This window comes from Topomyia yanbarensis, chromosome 2 (assembly GCF_030247195.1).
Source record: "Topomyia yanbarensis strain Yona2022 chromosome 2, ASM3024719v1, whole genome shotgun sequence".
NCBI classification, from domain to species: Eukaryota; Metazoa; Arthropoda; class Insecta; order Diptera; family Culicidae; genus Topomyia; species Topomyia yanbarensis.
The window spans coordinates 172,477,778-172,498,152 of record NC_080671.1 but is presented as its reverse complement, the minus strand read 5'-3'; the positions used below and the strand labels follow the sequence as shown (position 1 = coordinate 172,498,152).

General features: G+C 38.6%; 1 protein-coding gene across 2 annotated transcripts in view; it reads right to left on the bottom strand.

The window, feature by feature from the left end:
- The window catches only part of LOC131682129 (sodium/potassium-transporting ATPase subunit beta-2-like), an 81,130-nt gene extending 61,082 nt beyond the window's left edge, over nt 1–20,048 (bottom strand). The window contains exons 1-2 of one of the 2 annotated variants that reach the window (XM_058963365.1): nt 19,872–20,048; nt 6,317–6,525 (exon numbers count right to left, since the gene is read on the bottom strand). In XM_058963365.1, coding sequence (XP_058819348.1) covers nt 6,317–6,461 — 145 coding nt within the window. In that variant the 5' untranslated portion in view covers nt 6,462–6,525; nt 19,872–20,048. Of the gene's footprint in view, nt 1–2,419; nt 3,135–6,316; nt 6,526–19,871 lie in introns of those variants that run through there. The other variant, XM_058963364.1, reaches the window with a different exon arrangement.
- Between the last annotated feature and the right edge of the window lie 327 nt (nt 20,049–20,375).

The window sequence follows — 20,375 nt, the reverse complement described above, 5'->3', positions numbered from 1 at the left end:
TGTCCTTTTACAGGTTGACGAAGGGTTTAGTCGTATTGTAGCAAACCGAACACCATTAGCAATGTCGGGAAAAAAAATTCTTCAAGGGTTTGTTTTTAATGGATACTACTTCACCGCATTGCGACATTATCTTGAGCCTTGCTATATCAGGTACCCGTAGGTAGACTATGTAGCCGTCTGTTGTATATTTCCATATAGACGGAAATCCTGACCTTAACGTTATCATATTCAACGAAGTATTTCATATTGTTCTTGTGGATAAAGCCATCTTGTATGATTCGATTTTCGAATTACACCAGGACTACAATTCTAGCTCCACTTCTCGCACTGGAGGGCGAATTCTAATAGTTTGAAGCCTACGATCGCTGGAAGACTACGCCATAAGGTAAGCTCACAATTAAAATAAATAAAGTTCGTATAAGACTTCTAAAGCTCGCTTTTTAACCCGTTCCGGGACCAATGTCGTCGAAGGTTGAAAGTAGACTCATTATTATTACTATTAGCAGTAACAATCTGGTTGTTGAGGAGGCATAAGGTTAATGAGAAATTGGGTCATTAAACTAAGAATAAAATTCTTTTTTTTATACTTACACCGATGGAGCCCATCTTGCTAAATATTACAATAAATATTTTCAACACTTAAAACTTCAGAAAAAGTTTTCAAGTAATTTCTACGAAAATGTAAAAAAGGTCCTCATTTGACACTATCAGTCTTCTTTCACAGTGAATTTAGGCACATATGTTAGCATTTTGACAGTTATCCCAGCAAAAGCACGAGGATCGTGGTAGTTCAATGGAAGGTGTGGTCCAAATAATTCAATTTCATAATTTTTGTTTTTTTTGCGCACGAAAAAGTGAAAAAGTTCGATTGCGTATCTCTAAAATTAGCTGCATCAGGAATAATCAAAAACAGTACCTGTCTTAACCCATTCATGCCCATGTTGTTTGTTGACAACAACGTTTTTTAACAGCTATAACATTTGAATAAGGCAAAATTTGCTCACAAAATAATTAAGGCTAATAAATGTGACTATTGCCTTTCATTTGAGTATTAATAGTTTCAAAGGCCAGCTCTAGAACTGAAGTTATTGCAATTATTCTGATTGGATTCCGATGGAGCAGTGCTGCCAGGAACAGTTTACGTTGACGACGGAAAATGAATTTTTCATATATCTTCGTTATGTTGCAATATGATTGAAAATAGATAAAACTTATCAATTTAAACTGTCTTTGGCTACATTTTCCACGCAATTGGACGCACAGCGAGCGAAGCACCTATCTTTATGAAAAAGGCTTTTCGTGTTTCTTAACCCTAACATTTTCAAGGAAAAATAGGTTTGAAACCCTACATGCACGAGACAAAAGTTGGGTATGAAAAGGTTAATGACCCAATTCATTTCAGTGGCGTCGGTGATGGGTAAATTTATCTTTAATCTATTATTTTAAATTTGGGGAGAGTAGAGATATATGAACCACGGAGTTAGGTGAACCAATGAGGATATTACGTAAACTTTTTACGATTTTTGTGCATACTTCATGTGTTTTGGTAACTCTATCGGTGCCTCTACCGTCACACGCATTTGCGATAACATCAAATGTTTGCTCTTGAAAAGTTTCGCGACTACCTTCGGTTAAGAACATGCCAACTGTGGTTGTCCACAATTTCTCTTCAAATTGAACAAATACCATTATTCTAAGTTAGTCGAGGCTGTGATGACTCATATAACCCTCGAACCCAGTTTTTCACTTTGCTCGACAAATCTACATCCTAAGATACTTAAGTTCCGGTTGTCCTGTGTGCCGAGATGAGCGCCAATCGAAGAGTCACAAAGAAGTTCTGCATGTTTATGGCACCCACTTGAAAATTAAGTCAAAAATTTCGGAATTTTTTACTTTACGTCACTTAAACGTAACCCTCATTCTATTTTATTTTTGAAAAATCGGAAGAAAATTTTCAGCAGCTAGATCGAAAAATAGTGCCCTTCAAAACCCATAATTGTAATATGGAATCTTAATGGGCAATATTGCCCAGCTCCGAGTCTAGACTCACCCGGGAATGGGTGCCAACACCTGTAGCGATCTCGTGCGGGCGATAGACTCACGTTGGGCCTCAAAGAACGTCATTTCTGCGAGGTATTGTAATAGATTGCTAAAGGTTTGCCAAATTCCACTCGTAAAAAATGTAAATATATAAGTTCCACGCCTTTCACCACTACACTAACAGCGGGTCAAGTATGTTGCTTTGTACAACGTGTACAACAGAGCAATATGCACGCTAGCATTGGTACTCGCGATTTTGACAGATCGTTTAAGGCAGGTAACTGCACTGAAGCCACTAAGCCAAACACCACCGTAAAGTTCTGAATCGTGGCTAGAATACTGCAACAGTTGCAGGGTCACAGACGACTCCGGCACTTACCCCATGATCCTGCGGTACGGCCGAGAACGGTTCCTTCGTGGGAGTTGTACAGGATCTTGCGAAATGGAATTGGTGGTGGCCTTTCTCGCGCAAACACTGCTTTCTGCTCTTCCTCGGCTTGGTGGAGTGGGGAGGCGTGCTTGGACATTTTAGTGCGGTGGTTTTCTCAGTTACTGATAAAACTAGTGATTCAAACGAAAAAGCCGTACGGATAACAAACTTTCACGAGCAATTGGATTCTTTTCACGTAGCACCACAGTACACACTTCAAGGCCACGAACAAATCACTTTAGCTGGTCTCGGACGGGGTGCGGATTTTCTAGAGCGAAATGACACGGTCGCCTCGACGGTGGATGGTTTTGCACGTAAATGAAATTGAATTTTAAGTAATTCTGGGCCAAATTTAGAACTCCGAGACCACACTCACGAGTCCGAGTCACGACAGCTTCTCACTATTATATATCACTTTAATATTCAAAATTCCACACTGTATTCTGTCTCAGGCGCGAAAAACGAGAGACGACCAAATATAACGACCGAAAAACCCTATGCACTTTTCGGTGGGCGAGAAAGACGTACAAAAAAGAAGAGGAACTCGTATTTATAACAAGACAAAAATAAAGCTCAACTAAAGATATATTCTATTACAAAGGGAGTTCTCAATTCGCGAAACCGTCCAAACAGGTCTCCGATCGCGAAGAAACTGTATGTATTGTTGATGCTTCAACGATCGTTCTGCCAGTAAGCAACTTTTCTTCTTTGTCGCTACAACCATCGAGGGGAACACCAATACAGCCAGCGTGTATTAATAGGGTTGCCTTCTTGCTAACTGTTATCCACAATCATTCTTATGATTAGCTATCGATTGCGAATCAAGGGTCGATTACTCACCATTTGTTAATCGTGGAAATCTGGCAACCCTATTTAGACTCGCGCTATCAGTTACAAATACGTGTTGGAAAACCAGTTTCCTTTACCCTCGTATCGGCGTAACGCTTTCTATTCCTGTATAAGACTCGTGGTACGCAGTGTTCATTGAAACGAATACTACGGAAGGTGGAAACCCCTTTTCATACGCAGCAAAACACTAGCATAAGAAGGATATGTTTTTATTCTTCTCTGCGGTGCTGTGCTACGCATGTGTAACAGCCGAACGCATAATACATACCGACAAAGGCAGATAGAGGTAGCATAAAACGGCAAGACAGATTCTTGCCCAGGTAGGTGGGTGCTCCACCGAAACGCGTGTGGCGCATACTACCACGTTTTAACGGTAAAGAGGAATGAACGTAGCAGAATGAAGGAATGAACTTTCATCGCACGGGGATTGCATGGCGGCTGCATGGCGCCTGAATGAAGCTCTGTTCTGTACGGACAGCGGCCCTCTGTATTTGATAGTGGGAACATGTTTTGAATTGATGAAGTGAACTTGTTTGAGGCACCCCAAAATTCGGTATGCTTATTGATTGTTAGCATTACATTAAGAAATGTTCAGTCGGCGGTTAGTTCATGTAGCTCCAAGAACAAAAATGGAAAGAGGAAGAAGTTTGAATGTTTTTGCCTTTCTCATATAAAGAAAGGCTATGCAATCACTGTAAAAATCGACTTTTTAACCGAGGCTCGGAGGGCCGAGTATCATACACCATTCGATTCAGTTCGTCGAGATCGGCAAATGTCTGTGTGTGTGTATGTATGTGTGTGTATGTGTGTGTGTATGTGTGTGTGTGTGTCATTTAAACTCACACAATTTTCTCAGAGATGGCTGAACCGATTTTCGCAAACTTAGTTTCATCTGAAAGGTATAACGCTCGCATAAGCTGCTATTGAATTTTTAGTTGATCCGACTTCCGGTTCCGGAGTTACGGGTTGAAGAGTGCGGTCACACAGTAAATTCCCATATAAACTGGTACCACCATAATGTTCAAATGATGTAAAACATATTAAAATTGATGTAACATTACTCTAGTTTGCGGGTCTGGATCACTAATGATCAATCGAAGCAGCTTTGACCACATTGGCCACCTATGACGGTTCATGACGCCCTCGGGGAACCCGCCAAGTTCCTAAGCTAATATCACACCAATTCCACAACGAATTCTCTACCGATTTTTACGAACTTAATTTCAAATGAAAGATACAGTAATGCCATTGACTGCTGCTGAATTTCATTCGGTTCTGACTCTTGCTTCCGGAGTTACAGGGGTGTTAGTAAGGAAACACTGGAATTTCCCATATAAATCGGTACAATCGTAATACCTAAGAGGCTAAAAACTATTGAAATGGTCACCAAATTACTTCTAATCGCAGATCTAGATCACTGATTGCCAATCAAACATTCTTTGACATATATTGTCCACTATCGACGATTCCGGAAGTCCGGAATTCCGGGCATATTCCACAATTAAAGTCACATCGGTTCATCGGTGATGACTGAACCGATTTTCTCAAACCAAGTCTCAAATGGAAGGCAAAATATGCAGTTGAGTATTGCGTAGCCGCCCCTTCCTTCCCTCCCCACCTTGCCCTTACACCTCCCTCCTTCATCACTCCCTTCTTCTTGGATCACCCTCACGCCCAGATTTCCTTCATCCACCCCGTATACCGAAATAAGATGAAGGATTTCTGACGCATCCTCCACACCCACTCTACTAAACCCCCATTCCCTACACGTTCAAACGCATTCCACCAACCTTTACAAATTATAATCACATGAAGATAACATTGAACTCATGCTTATTAAGCTAATTAAATATTATTCTTTTGCCTTTCTGATATAGAAAGGTTATGCAATTGCTCCAAAAACCGACTTTCTAACCGAGGCCCGGAGGGCCGAGTCTCATATAACATTCGACTCAGTTCGCCGAGATCGAAAAATATCTGTGTGTATGTATGTGTGTATGTGTGTATGTGTATGTGTGTATATGTGTGTGTATGTGCGGATTTGTTAACAAAATGTCCACATCGGTTACTCGGAGATGGCTGAACCGATTTTTACAAACTAAGATACAAATGAAAGGTATAATATTCCCATAGGTTGCTATTGAATTTCATTTTCAACCGACATCTTGTTCCGGATTACGAGTTGAAGAGTATGGTTACAAAACAAAATTTGTTGATTTTTCCAAATCGGTTTCTCGGAATTTTCTGAACCGATTTTGACAAACTTAATTTTAAATAAAAGGTCCATCAGCTGCTGTTGAATTTTGTGTGGATCCGAGTTCTGGTTCCTGAATTACAGGGTGATACGTACGATCACGCAGCAAATCCCGATTCTAACGAATTCTGCGATGAATGTAATAAGGTGATTTTTTTCCAAAATGTAAACACAACTGTTGAATTTGTAGATCTAGGTCCCCAACAGTCATTCAAAGTCTCTTTGGCCACACTGGCCACCATCGACGAATCCGGAAGCATCCAAAGTCAGAATAGCGGTTATATTGGTTTCTCGAAAATGGCTAGATTTGCTCAACTTAGTCTCAAATGAAAGGTGTTACGTCCCCAGAAACTGATATTAAATTCCATCTCCATCCGACTTCCAGCACCGAAGGTACGGGTTGTGGAGGTCGATCACATAGAAAACTCCGATTCAAACCGATACCGCGATGAATGCAAAAAGGTGCTCTTATATATACTTACCAAGTGTAATAAGAATGAAAGACATTTCCATAAAGTTATATTGTACGAACCAGCTTTTAAATCATAGTTTGGAAAAATGAGAAAGGCACAATTGCACCTCTAGGTGGATTAAAACAGGTTTTTAATGGATTCGTATCGTATTTTAAGCCCGTCATCGGTAAAGTATTTTGGCTTAGCAGCTATAATACCCTGTTGCATTCCTTGGAATGAATCTACCTTAAGTACCCCCAAATAATAACATAATAGAACATGTGTACTTACACCAACTAGCCGGCGTTCTGCCGAAAATTGCTCCCTCGGACGGGTTCCATAGAAACAGTTTGCAGCTATCCAGTGCCGTCCGGTTGCTCGGGGTGCGGTAGTATTGCTGAAACTGGTCGAAGGGTTCCTCCACTTTCTTTGGCATTTTGCTGAGGGTGTTTCTTCGCTTGGGAGGGTATCAATTGCGTTCCACTGGATGCCGTAAGTTGCTGTAGGAAAAACACCCGAAAAAAACGAAGGTTTTTAGAGAAGGGTGAGAAAATGGGGTGAATTACCATTTTGTGCGCGTGGAAGTTCGAATTCTATTGCACAAAGCAGCTGGGACTAGATAATGTGTGACGAAAATACGAAAAATACTCCTAGTTCACTGTTATGCCGAGAAAGGTTGGGGTTCATCATTCCATATTATAATTTTGCGAACTAGGGTACGTGTTTTATCCGAGCCTGGCTGGGTGTTGTTTAGCTATCTTATGACGTTTTCGTTTTTTCTTGGTGCTACACCGGTGTAGTGCAAAGAAAGAGATAGACTGATTACACCCAAGTTTGAATGAGTGTAACACCGACTACACCGGTGTAGTGCACTGTCAAAAACGAATATGCCATTAGTGCAGCACTAGCTGGCGAAGGACAAATCGAAGTGGGCGCCTGGTTTCCTCAAAGTTGTTTACGACAGTGCAATTTTTATATTTATCCATCTTTTGTGACAATGACATACAGTTCGTTACATAACATGAATGATCTAGTGCTAGATTTATGGATTATCCCTTTCACGTCCCATTAGCATTTCGTAACTCTTTGCCTTAGAAATTTTGAGGTGAAGTATCAAACAAAATTATTTTAATTAAATTAGCTTTCTTCCAGTCAGGCTAGAATCTATTAATGCAATTCTCATAGCCTATTTAAATTAATCCATTAATCGGTAAAAAAGACAGTCAAATATTTTGTTACTTTGAAATATTTTGAAATATTGGTGGGCGATTTCAATGTGCTGAATCCGAACATGAAATCCGAAAAATTTACAGTGGAGCAGTTTTGGAGTTATGCAATAAAAAATATCTTCGGTTATAGTAGACCTATATGGAATATTACTATATTAAAATTGAGGAAAATGAACATGTTAGAACATTTTGCTTTAGTGCGACTAATGGCTCTGACGTTGTTTACGAGGTGGTTGAACTATTTTCTTATTTTTTAAAGAACAAGGAGCATTTGATCAATATTTTGTAGATTTTAACAAGTGTATTTTACGAAATCCTAAAGTTTGCTAAAAACCAATGAAAATATGTGCTTTTTAGTTTAAATCGGATGAAAATTCTGAAAGTTATTCAATTTATTTTCGAATGAAAAATTTAGAGTTTCTAGGAGTCTGTTTTGGTCTAGGGCTTGTTTCATAATATATGAGGCATTTTGTGTTAGAATTCTGTGAAGGAGGGGGGGAGGGTTCAGCGCAAAAACATTTCCATATTAAATTTGCAAAAGGGCGAATAAGATTTGTAAACAAAATTTTATTTTGATGGTTTCTCTTAATTTACTATAATTTCGAAGCAGAAAACAATTGAAATTACTTCTACGAAGGGTAAAAAATTACATTAACGCATATTTTTCATGAAATTCCACTCTGCAGCAGACAAATGAGCGAAACAAGTTTGTTTACAAAAAACAATTTCGCCCTTTTGACGAAATAATATTGATTTTTTCGCGTTTTTTTGGATGTTTGGGTGAAGGGAATTTATCAAAACTTTTGTTGATTATAATGTAGGGTAAAGTGCCTATTTTCACCATACTAAGCAGGGTGCCTCACTAATTCATTAATTTCTCGGCCTATAATCAATGGAATGCGTAAAAATTGACATCAACACCTTTACTTCGTTGTTAAGAACCAATATAATAACACAAATGTGCTGAAAACAGTGATATTCTCGTGTGTGAGCGCAACGAAAACTCGAATCGAGTGCCCCTATTGTTGCGCTCCCATTTGACTCAATGCGTTGAACAAAGGTGGCAGACGATACTCTAACCAACGTCTTCAAATGGGTAGGGTGATAATAGAAACATGGCAAAAATGGGCTCATCACCCTACCATTTCAATATCATTTTGTAATTTTTCCATGCAAAATTTTCGAAAAGCGACTCAGAGACGAAGCTTTCTGTAGAACGTTTCTGAAAAATTACTTTTTGCGGTGTTAACTGCCATTCAAAAACTACTTATCCAATTTATTTCAAACTTTACATACACATTCTTTGTAAAAAAATACCTAAGGGGTTTTTTACTTATAATATGGCGGAATTTTGCGTGAAAATGGTAATTTTTATTTCAAATGGTCGGTGTTAATTAGGACCGAACTTTGTGACGAAATATTGATTTCGAGAAAATGAGTTTAAAGTTTGAATCGTAGTATCCTTTACATTTTAATTGGAATATTATTTTTGCCATAATTCTTGTTTATTGTTACATATTTCAAATCTTGCAAAAGCCGAATATTGCTGACGAAATGCTTTATCCAGTGCTATCATCATCTCATTTTTTGAAGTTTTGCGATTTAGTCCGGCCTGACTTAACACCGACTAAATGAGTAAAAACCCCCATCAATTGAAAAATTATCTTAAAAACTCAGGGTAGGGGTTAGGTATTATTCACATAGAAAGTGTATGCAAAGTTTGAAATAAATCATTTAAGTAGTTTTTGAATGGTAAATAACACCGCTAATCGTGTTTTCCCAGAGACGTTCTAAAAAAAGCTTCGTCACTGAGTCGCTTGTCGAAATTTTTGCAAAAAAAGTTTCAATCAATTCGCTTTATTAAAATTTCTAAAACAAATTTGCAAAAAAGTGTTTTTTACGCTGAAACCCTTATCCCCCTTGAACAAATAAAATGAAGAATTTTGAGAGAAATTGATCTTGAGTCTTTGACTTAGTTTAATGAAATGTTTCAAGCTTCTGATAACAATAATTTCACGCTCAGTAAAGTGACAAGTCATCAAAAAATTGGTTTAATAATATTTGTATATATCATAAAGAATGGTATATGTACAAAATGTGTTGTAAACTGCACTCTTCATAACACCCTGAAATACATATTGGAAACTTATGACAGCGCAAGCTTCACGAATGGTGCTCATCGCACTATTTCGTCATATTATATTCTACAGTAAGATTCCGTTTTTAGCACGTTCCGTTTTTGGCATGCTCCCTTTTTGGCACACTCCGATTTTGGCAACAAATGGGTTCCGTTTTTGGCAACATTTTTGTTGGTCATAACAAGTCTTTTAGAAATTCGCAAAAGATATTTTTTGTACCAATTTATATCACATTTGACTTCATTTCCAAACATGGGAGTCATATTAACCCTCAAAGGCGCAAACCAATTTATTTTTAATATTGTGAAAATTGTCTCATAGCTTCAATACATTACTGTGATAATTTTGAGATGTTTTTCGCAATGTTGTTTTAAAACAGTGTTATGTATTTAAGGGTTACCTATATTTTACACTATATGTGTTTTATTTAATCATTACAATAAGTGTAGGGATGCATTATTTATGTAGGGGAATGTGTTCGGTTGTCGGAACACTTTTGTTTTTGGCTCACAACATCACTCCAATTAAACAATATATGGGAATAAGCGTACTAATAGAAAGCTAGAGGCCTTAGCCAATAACTTATCAAAGAATTAAATTTCATTTGTCAACTTAAAAAAAGTTATTAACAATTTAGTGAAATGATAACTGTTTACCATTTTGAAAAATGTGGTCGGTTGTCGGCACCCTAAAACAAATTTACTAAAAATGGAAAAATATGAATGATGATCATCACGATTCAAAGGGAAAAGGAAATTTATTCAGTTCAATACCCATCAAAGGCATTATGAACATCATTCTTCATCAGAACCACAATATGTGTATGTAAAAACTAGTGCGAATATTACGCACTGCTAATGCACTGACGGGTCGCATTCACTGCCATTGAGTTAGTTTCAGGCACTCCAGTTTTTTACCAATGCTTCAGACAGATCAGATAGAACTCAGTCAAAACGGGAGGGGGACTACAGGGTAACCCCGAGCGCCCCACACAAATTATCTGGTCGTGACAATCTGGTATATACGGTGCTACCTAGCGGTGAAAACACGACCGGTGGGCTTTCTTCATGTAAATGTAAAACGCTAAACCGGAAATCGCCTTCCTGGTTTTCAGAATGGTGCCAAAGATCGATCTCTGGTATCTATTCGTAAAGCCCGTTCCAAAATACCCATATTGATTAGGTTATTGAGAGCATTTGCCACAAAAAATTGGGTGCCGACAACCGATCATGTTTGGGTGCCGACAACCGATTTTAGTAACCCTTTTGAAAACTGATCAAAAGAAAACTTGTGGCGAACATTTAGGCGCCATTCAACGTTGAAACACAAAATAGAATAAACTCACATCGTAAATATTCAATGCGCATACTTTTTCGATCGATTTACTTCTTTCTGTAACACTAAGCAAATCAAAAAAAACTTTTGAGTAGAGTTTCACTTGCTCAAAAAATATATTGGTTGTAGAACAGAACATTCGAGTCTGCTTCAGCAATCGGCACAAAACGCGCTAATATATAACACAAATAATATTTATCAGAATGTCCATATCTGGTTTCTGTCAAAAGCTACATAGGGGTGCCGACAACCGACCAGTGCCGGCAACCGACGACTTTCCCGTATAATATGGACAAGTTGCAAGTGATTTTTACAACAAAAATGGTTTTCTTCAAACCTAAATATCTTCAAGCATTGCAGTTCGATTTTCAATCTATCAATTCCATTTGAAATATCAACGAAGGGTTAGTTATGGAGAAGCAATAAATTTATTATTTTTTAAAAGAGCTGTGTTTTTTTAACAAAATTGTTCAATATTTTCAGAAAGAAGTCATAACAGCCCCAGGAGCGAAATCAATTCTACCATTCAATGAATTGTTCAAGTTTTGACGTTCAGTGGGCCGAAGAAAAGCGATTCTAATTAAAAGCTATTTTACATATTCGTAATGAGACGAATTGCACTCGAGAAGTGCGCGAAGATTGTGGGAATTCTACATGACGGCACAGTGGGAAGAATGCTACTTTCGACGCTCAAATCCTCTAGCGCCCTAGGTATGTATCCTGAAGGATTTGTGTCTTCGGAAAAGTATCTTGGATGAAAATGAACATTATTTTGACAACTGACTGATACACGTTTCTTGCAAAGAATAAGCACAGCCTTATGACTGAACTACAATTCGGAAAACTGCAGAAAGGACTAGACACAGCAGTGATTTAAATAAGATTACTTTATAAATTACTTGATAAATTTATTCTCAGTTCGAAATATTACATTTGAATTCGAAAACAAGAAAATATTTGCATATATTTTAGTTTACTCAAAAATTCCCTAGCGAAGTAGGAACTACTACTAACTATTCCTCATTTCATTTGTCTGCAAAAGGCCCACCTTGCCCCACTTTTTTCTCTTCGTGGTTATAAAGTTAAAAATTCCAGCAGCCGCCATCTGCCGCTTCCTGGGTTATTACAAATTTTGTGGAACATATTTTTTTAATATTTTTGATGAAAACAACCTTAAAATGTCATGATAACATTTTATCACTTTATTTTTATTATTGTATATTTTCGGAAATATAGGAATAAAACATTTATTTCTAGGTATATTTTTCATAAACAAATGTTAAAATTCATTTTCTCGAGTATTTTTTTTAAATGTCATGTAGCGCCATCTACCTAGGTTATAAAGTATAAATGTCTTCAGTACATGTGTTAGAAATATCAAAGCAAACAACTTTGCCGAAGAAAGTTTTTTGATAGAACACCTCTATCAAAAGATAGAACTGATCTAGATCAGTTTCTACTTATCTAGATTAAAACCAAAGTTGTCAAAATAATGATCATTTCCATCTAAGATGCTTTGCTAAAGACACTAATCCTCCAGGATATATACCCAGGGCGGTAGAGGTTTTGAGCGTCGAAAACTTGCCCCACTGTACGACGTCTGAATTTGATAAAATCATGAATAAAATTGCATTTGTTTATTTTTTCTTTCATCTCATTTCATTTCACATATGATTAAAAATCCTTGAAACATTTTTGAAGTCGTAAATTGAAAATCCAAACTTTAAAAATAAGGTTCCATTTTTGATACGGTTCCGGTTTTGGCAACTGAAAAAAATAAAATTGTTGCCAAAAACGGAATCCTACTGTACTAACAATTTATGTTACGTCATTAAAACGTGAACAAGTGCATTTTTTTCCGCCTCAAGTTGTATCACCTGAAGTAGCGGAAGGAGATACAACATTGTATCTCATGTTTCCGATGGATTACTTCGCATCCCGATCAGAAGAGCATAACAAACAAAACAATAACACTATTATAACTATGGTTGATATTTATAACAACTGGAGTTATATTTAGATAACAGAATTGAAAGTGGATTGCGGACAGTTTTCTATACTATCAAAATTATAGCATAATCTATTATGAGACCATCAATTAATGAATTCATCGTTTGTTACTAGGTCACTGTCATTAGATAATTATATCTTATATAGCTCTCTCACAGTGGACGTATATACTTTTCAAAAAAAAATTATATCTCATTTAGTTTTAACTTTGATAAAATCATATCAAATTTTGTTACAATTTTGTTATCATTAGCCAGGTTTTTGTTTTATTTTTTGTTATTTTAACAACTAACCAGCCGGATTTATAAGAGTTTCTGTTTCAAAATATTTTTTGAAATAAATAACTCCAGGTGTTATAAATCAGTTATGCCCTTCTGATCCGGATGGCACCGTTTATCGCTTCACAAGCAAGCCTTTGAAATTTACCTAGCTGTTTAGAGTTGATGTTTCTTTTGTTTTAGGTCACCAAACTAGCGAGGCATATGACTATTGTAGAGTATAACCCGTGAACCATTGCTGCCCAATTAACAATTCTGGTTTTATAGCACACTACAAGTACATATTAAGTTTTATGAAGAGCTTCAAGAGTGCCACAAAACTTTCATTGTTACTAGGGTGGTCTGAGACCCCATTTTTTTATCAATTGTTCTACTACACACTGGAGTGGCTCAACATATGACATTTTCAGCACAGCACTTTTTGAGTTCCTTTTTTGGTGGTGCACTGGCAGTGCTCGAAAAAATAATAAATTCCTGCATTTGGGTTGAACCATAAGTTTTAAAATCGTTAGAACTATTTGTTTTTAAACTCGTAGTTAGTTACCGTCTTCGACAAAAACCAATGAAAATAAGCACTTGTTAGTTTGAATCCGATGAAAATTGCGAAAGTTTTTCAATTTTTTGTGAAATGGCAATTTTTGTGCTTCTCTGGGTCAACTTTTTGAACCTTCTTGATTCCAATTTTTTCTAGGGCTTGTTTAATAATATATGAGGGACTCTCTGTCAGAATTCTGTTAAATGGAAGAATTTTGAAAGAATTTAATGTGAGGTAATATTATCCAAATGACTAAAGACTTCTGATAACAATAATTTCAGGCTCAGTGGAGTAATGTCATAAAACATTTGGGATTAAGAAATACGCATAATATTTACATGTATCATACAGAATCGTATATGTACAAAATACGTTGTAAACTGCACGCTACACAATGCCTTGATACACACATTGGAAGCTTATGGCGGTGCAAAATGCTGAATTCGGGCAATAGCTTCACAAATGATGACTTAACCACCTATTTCGTTACGTTTTGTTCTACTAGCAATTTATTTTACGTTATTAAAACGTCTAGAAGTTTATAATTTAAAATTATATTGGATTCACATTGGCTTCTACGATGTACCGATTTTACTGTACTGGTTCACAAAACTTCAACATATTACAATATATTGCGTAAATCATCTAAGTGCAATTACAAAGTATTCTACGTTCTTAAAATCATTCTTAAGTTCAGAATTTGAGATTTTAAACCTAAAATAGGTCTTGTTCGATGTTCTACATAATGTCAAAACACGAACTACTGGTTGCTCTAGAAAGGAACACAAATTAAAAGTTTTCCAAATTGTTAATTTTATAATACTTGACGTATCACATATTTTTACGGATTCGTATAGTTTGTATTAACATTGTACAAAACCCAGTTGCGCAGCTAGCGTTTCAAAATACGAATTTTATAACGTGGGGGTTTAATTTACAATTTTGTATTATAAGAGTGTTACTTTATGTAATACACTTGTAAATATTACACGCAGTATTGCATACCAATCATTCGATGACTTATAATTTCATCGAGTCTGAAATTATTGTTATCAGAAGTCTTTAATCATTTGGATAAACGAGTTCGAATATTACCCCACATGAAATTCTTTCACAATTCTATCATTTACTTGTTTAACAGAATTCTGACAGAGAGTCCCTCATATATTACTGCACAAGCCCTAGAAAAAATTGGAATCGAGACGGTTCAATATATTGACCCAGAGTAATACAAAAATTGCCATGTTGCAAAAAAAATTAATAGCTTTCGCCATATTCATCGGATTCAAACTAGCAAGTGCTTATTTTCATTGGTTATTAGCAGACTTAAATTTCCCATAAAAATGTCGTCAGCAACCAAATTTAAGTCACAATTCGTAAAACTCGCCTCATGTCATTTATATACATAATAAATAAAATAGGACCTAAGACACTACCTTGCACTCCAAGAGGAATGTCGAGAGGACTAGATAGGAAATTGTTGAAACAAATTTTCACCCTAGTGAGAAATTTTGGTTTTTACCAAATTTTCCTCCTTAGGGTGAAATATAGCATAACGTTGAAACTAGTTTTCTGAGTTCTATCACATAAATAGTTTTCAAACCACTTATGTGCTATCCTTTCGATACGAAATCGCTCTAAAGTTTTCAAAAGTAAAGGTTTCAAAATTGTCTCAAAAGCGCGTTTCAGATCCAAAAATACAGCAAAAATAGTCTCTTTAACCTCGATTTTCTCTTTCCATTTTGCTAACACTAGATTCAAAGCGGTTTCGCAAGAGTGTCCCTCTCGGTATCCCGATTGCTCCGGAATTAGCAAATTATTATTATTCAAATAACTCATCAGCTGGCCTTTAACAACAAGTTCTAAAATTTTCTCTAATGTGTGCAACATGTTAACGGGGCGGAAAATCTTCCAACTTTTTGGCAACACTGTTTTCCCAGCTAGCCAATTTACTAGAGAGAGTTGTTGTAAGACCTGATCAGTTTTTCTATTCCGTATTCCACTGCGATGTTTATCTGTGCATCGATGTTTTTTCGGGCATCAGTGAGAGATTCAGAAATGGAAGCGAATTGTTCCATCTTCTTATCCAACTCAATGATTATCGAACTGACATCCTGCACACCAGAAGACTGGCCTGATAAACATAAAAAATTTACGAGACAGCAGAAGGTTGTGGAACGGAATTGTTCGTAGAATCGTGCAATCACAACAGTTCGGCTTTGTGCGGTGTGTGGTGTGATTGAATGAAAATGAATACGCTGCTGTGCCACTCGTGTGCAAATGACATTTCGGGAACGCACATCTCCTGTCGTGGATTTTGCAATGCTACCTTTCATCCCAAATGCAGCGGAATTGCCGAAAACTGCTTTGACGATGTATTAAATAATAAGCAGATATTTTGGCTATGCAAATCCTGCACTAATCTGATGTCCGATAAGCGTCATCGACAAGCTGCAAGAGCTGCCTATGAGGTTGGACAGGAAGAGGTGTTAGGTGCACACAACCAAATTGTCGAACAACTTAAGGGTGAAATCCTAACTGAGTTGAAGTTGGAGATTCGTTCGAATTTTACGGCTTTTATAAATTCTAATTCGACAACAGTGGTGATTTGGTGATCGTACATTAAAGTTTTGGCTTTACCTCTCGCGTATTGTACGCGATGTATCTGTTGACCAAATTTCCATTCTGGCGAAACAGCGTCTTATTACCGATGACGTGGAAGTCGTTAGACTTGTTGCAAATGATCGTGACGTAAGCATAATGAATTTCATCTTGTTTAAAGTTGGAATCAAACCTGAGCTCAAGGTGCGAGCTCTATCTGTTTCAACATGGCCCGAAGGAATTCTTTTCCGCGAATTCAAGAACAATCGCACCGCATAAGCTGGAAATTTTTGGAAACCCCTCTATCCGCAGCCAGATCAGTCGCCAGTTCAGGCCGATACTCATCAGCCTGCTTCACCATCATCAGTTCAATCAGCTATGACGGAATAATTCAACCACCATCGGGACGCATGTCACTAGGACATCGTGGAAGCCCCTAGTCCTCCGGAATCAGTTCATCAACTCGTCGCGCAGCATTTACATAGCCCGATTTCGGTGATGGATTGGTCTTCCAGAACATTCTCTCAGGCAACTTTGTTGATCTTATATACGCTCGCGGTGGTATTATATCACTATCGCCGGGACTGCACAAACTAATGCACGCAGCGCTGCCTTCACCGGGACGCCTGTTATACCGTACTACGGAAGCCCCCGAGCGCTCCGACGCAGTTGTGCTACCAGCCAACGACCAGCTCAGTCGTCCCGGCCTTGCGTTCGGAGGTCCTGAGGGGGTCTTCCGAACTCCCTTCTCAGGCGAGTATTTTGCTTTAAATGACGATCTGCTCCCTGAAAACCTTTTGGTTTCTAGCATGCCATCACGTCCTTTCAACATGTCGGCACGATTGTCACGTGGCGCTGACGATTTGCGGCTATACTACCAAATCGTCAGAGGGCTAAGGACGAAAATCGAGGACTTGTACTTGGCTGCTCTTGACGGCGACTACGATATTTACGTTCTGACGGAAACTTGGCTTAATGATCGTATTACATCGATGGAGCTCTTCGGGGATTCTTATGCGGTTTATCGTGCGGATCGAAGCGCACATAACAGTGTTCATGGTCGCGGCGGGGGAGTTTTGATCGCTGTTTCTTCCGCACTAGCCTCCTGTGAATTTGGTGTGGATAGTTCATCAAGCATTGAAGCTGTTTGGACGAAGATTACTACGCAGACGAAGAACTACTTTATTGGAGCTGTTTACATTCCTCCAGAAAAGCGACTTGACTGCACTATTACGCAGCTCCATCTAGACTCTATAGAACACGCTTCTTCTCAGGCTGATGCAAACGATGTGATAATAGTTCTTGGTGATTTCAACCAACCAGGACTGATGTGGGTTTCTTCTGGACGTAAATACGCTTACCCTAACTCGTTATTATCGACAACAAATCCTGCCAGCCGCCTACTTCTGGACGGGATGGCTTTTCACGGACTAAATCAAGTAAGCACGATTTCCATCCATCAATCCCGCTTTCTTGACCTTGTGTTCGACAGTGAGAATGCTTGGCCTGAGTGTTCTGTTAGTGAAGCTTCCAGTGTGATCGTTCCTTTGGATAACTATCATCCCGCATTAGAAATATCCATTTCCATCATTAATTCACCACAATATGAAGAAGCTTTAGCTGTGAATCGTCGTAATTTTCGCAAAACATATTTAGCAGCACTATGTCGCACCCTATCGCTGATTGACTGGAGTGTACTACTTGATCAAATTGATGTAAATGCTGCAGTCGATCTCTATAACCGATTACTCATTGACTGTGTTGCAAAATCCGTGCCAGAATATCAACCTCCCAAGAAGCCTCCCTGGTCTAAAGCCATGCTTCGGAATCTGAAACGCATCCGTGTCAACGCCCTACGTGCGTACACGAATCGTCGATGCCCTATACTCAAGCGCTTTTTCGCACTCGCCAGTAATGAATACCGCTGTTTCAATAAATTGCTGTACAAAGGATATGTGAACCGCATCCAACAAAACTTACGACGAAATCCGAAGGGATTCTGGGCTTTTGTTAAAACGAAGAGAAAGGAAACGGGTCTTCCGTCTAGGATGGTCTACAATGGCGAGGTAGCGACTACAACGGCGGAAAATGCTCACTATTTGCCAGCTACTTCTCAAGTGTCTTCACGACTGATGTGCCATCTGCCATCGAGCTCGAAAACGCGACCCGTGATGTTCCCATTGGTGCAGTGGATATGGATGTATTCACTATTTCAGTACAATCGGTTCTCTCTGCAATACGGAAAACAAAATCGTCTTATGCTCCAGGACAAAGTGCTATGCCGTCTGCTGTTCTGAAAAAATGTTCCGATATCTTAGCGATGCCACTGACGCACCTTTTTAATGTGTCGCTTCAGCAGCAAAAATTTCCCGATGATTGGAAGTTGTCAGTTATGTTTCAGGTACACAAGAAAAATGACAAAAGCAACATCGTGAACTACCGGGGAATCACTTCGTTGAGAGTTGAGTCAAAAATCTTCGAATCGCTTATCAACGAGGTGCTGTTTTTTGCTAGTAAACATTACATAAGCCCTTGTCAGCACGGATTCTTCCCTGGTCGATCGGTAGAGACGAATTTAGTTAGCTCCACATCGTTTTGCATTGAAAACATATCCAGGAAAATCCAGGTGAACGCGTTCTACACAGATCTTAAGGCCGCCTTCGACATAGTTAACCATGAGATACTGCTTGCAAAGCTTGATAAACTAGGGTGTACCTCGAGATTCTGCCACTGGCCTCGATCCTACCTTGTCCACCGCGACTGCGTCGTGCAAATTAGTGACTAACTTATACCAATCACCTGTCAGCGACTATCGACAAAGCAAATCGACTTCTAGGTTTTATGTTCAAAATTTCCAGCGAATTCCGGGATCTTCTGTGTTTCAAGGCTTTATGTTGCTCACTGGCGCGCTCGCAGTTGGAATTTGCAAACATCGTCTGGTGCCCTTATCATGCAACGTGGAGTGAAAGGATTGAATCTGTCCCGCGCAAATTTATACGATATGCTTTACGTCAATTGCCTTGGAATGATCCGTTGCACCTGCCGCCATATGAGAACCGTTGCAGACTATTAGGACTACATACTTTGCAAGAACGTAGACATACTTTGCAGGCCATTTTCATATCAAAGCTTCTGTTGTCTGAGTATGATGTTCCCGATATCCTTGGATAAATCAACCTCTACGCCCCAACCCGTGTTCTTCGCCCTCGGACATTACTACACATCGAAATGCGAAACACCAACTACGCTGCTAATAGTCTGATTTTAGCGATGGTTCGTCGCTTCAACGAGCTTGCCGAGCACTTTGACCTCAATTATAATTCATCACAATTTCGTCACAGTTTGCTGTTACATTAGGTTAATTATTTTTAGTTGTTTAGTGTCAGATGAACACAAATTTTAAATACAAATACAAACAATGTGTCTCCCAAAAATTGACGGCAATATTTTAGCACCAACCAAGTTCACGGGCTTATCAAATACTGCAAGCATACGAAAACAGTTGTATTCACGGTCATCCTGAAGAACTTAAAACCTTGATTCTTCTAAGTAGCAATTGCACTCATATCCCGAACACGATCCATAATTAGTCACATTTGATGATCAATACGATTTTCCCGGCCAAGCTAAACCACATGGACAGCTCAATCGTCACACATTATCCAGCACCTGTCGGCAGATATCCTGCACTAATCCAGCTGAATTATTTATCCTTATTACCTGCAAGTCAGAATGCGCACGCGACACACCGCAACAACGTACTACGAGCCGAAAACGTTTCACTCCACGCACGGTTAGTAGCAGACTAAGACGGATCAAATGGTCGAACTTCACGACATTCGCGACGACGACGGCGGCTGCAAGCTTGCAAGAGCTCAAATCTGACCACGTATTAGCCTCGAGATGATCACTGCAAGACTGGCGAACCGTGTGTCACTTTCATCATAAATGGTTGAGGGTAATCTTCCAATTTAGTAAATCTAGAGTATGATGAGCTTAAACGAACGTAATTCAGCACAATGCACGGTTGTGCTACCCTTGACAAGAAGATAGGGAGGGGCGGGAGCTGCGGGAAACTGTTTTGGTAGTGCTGGAGTGTGATAGAACCTATCGCCTGAAGCGGTGCAGTAATGTTTGTAGATAGAGAGTTAAATTGATTGCATATATTTCGAAATTGTTTGCAGGTGGTTAATTTCAAGGAGTACGATTACTGTAGGCCAACTA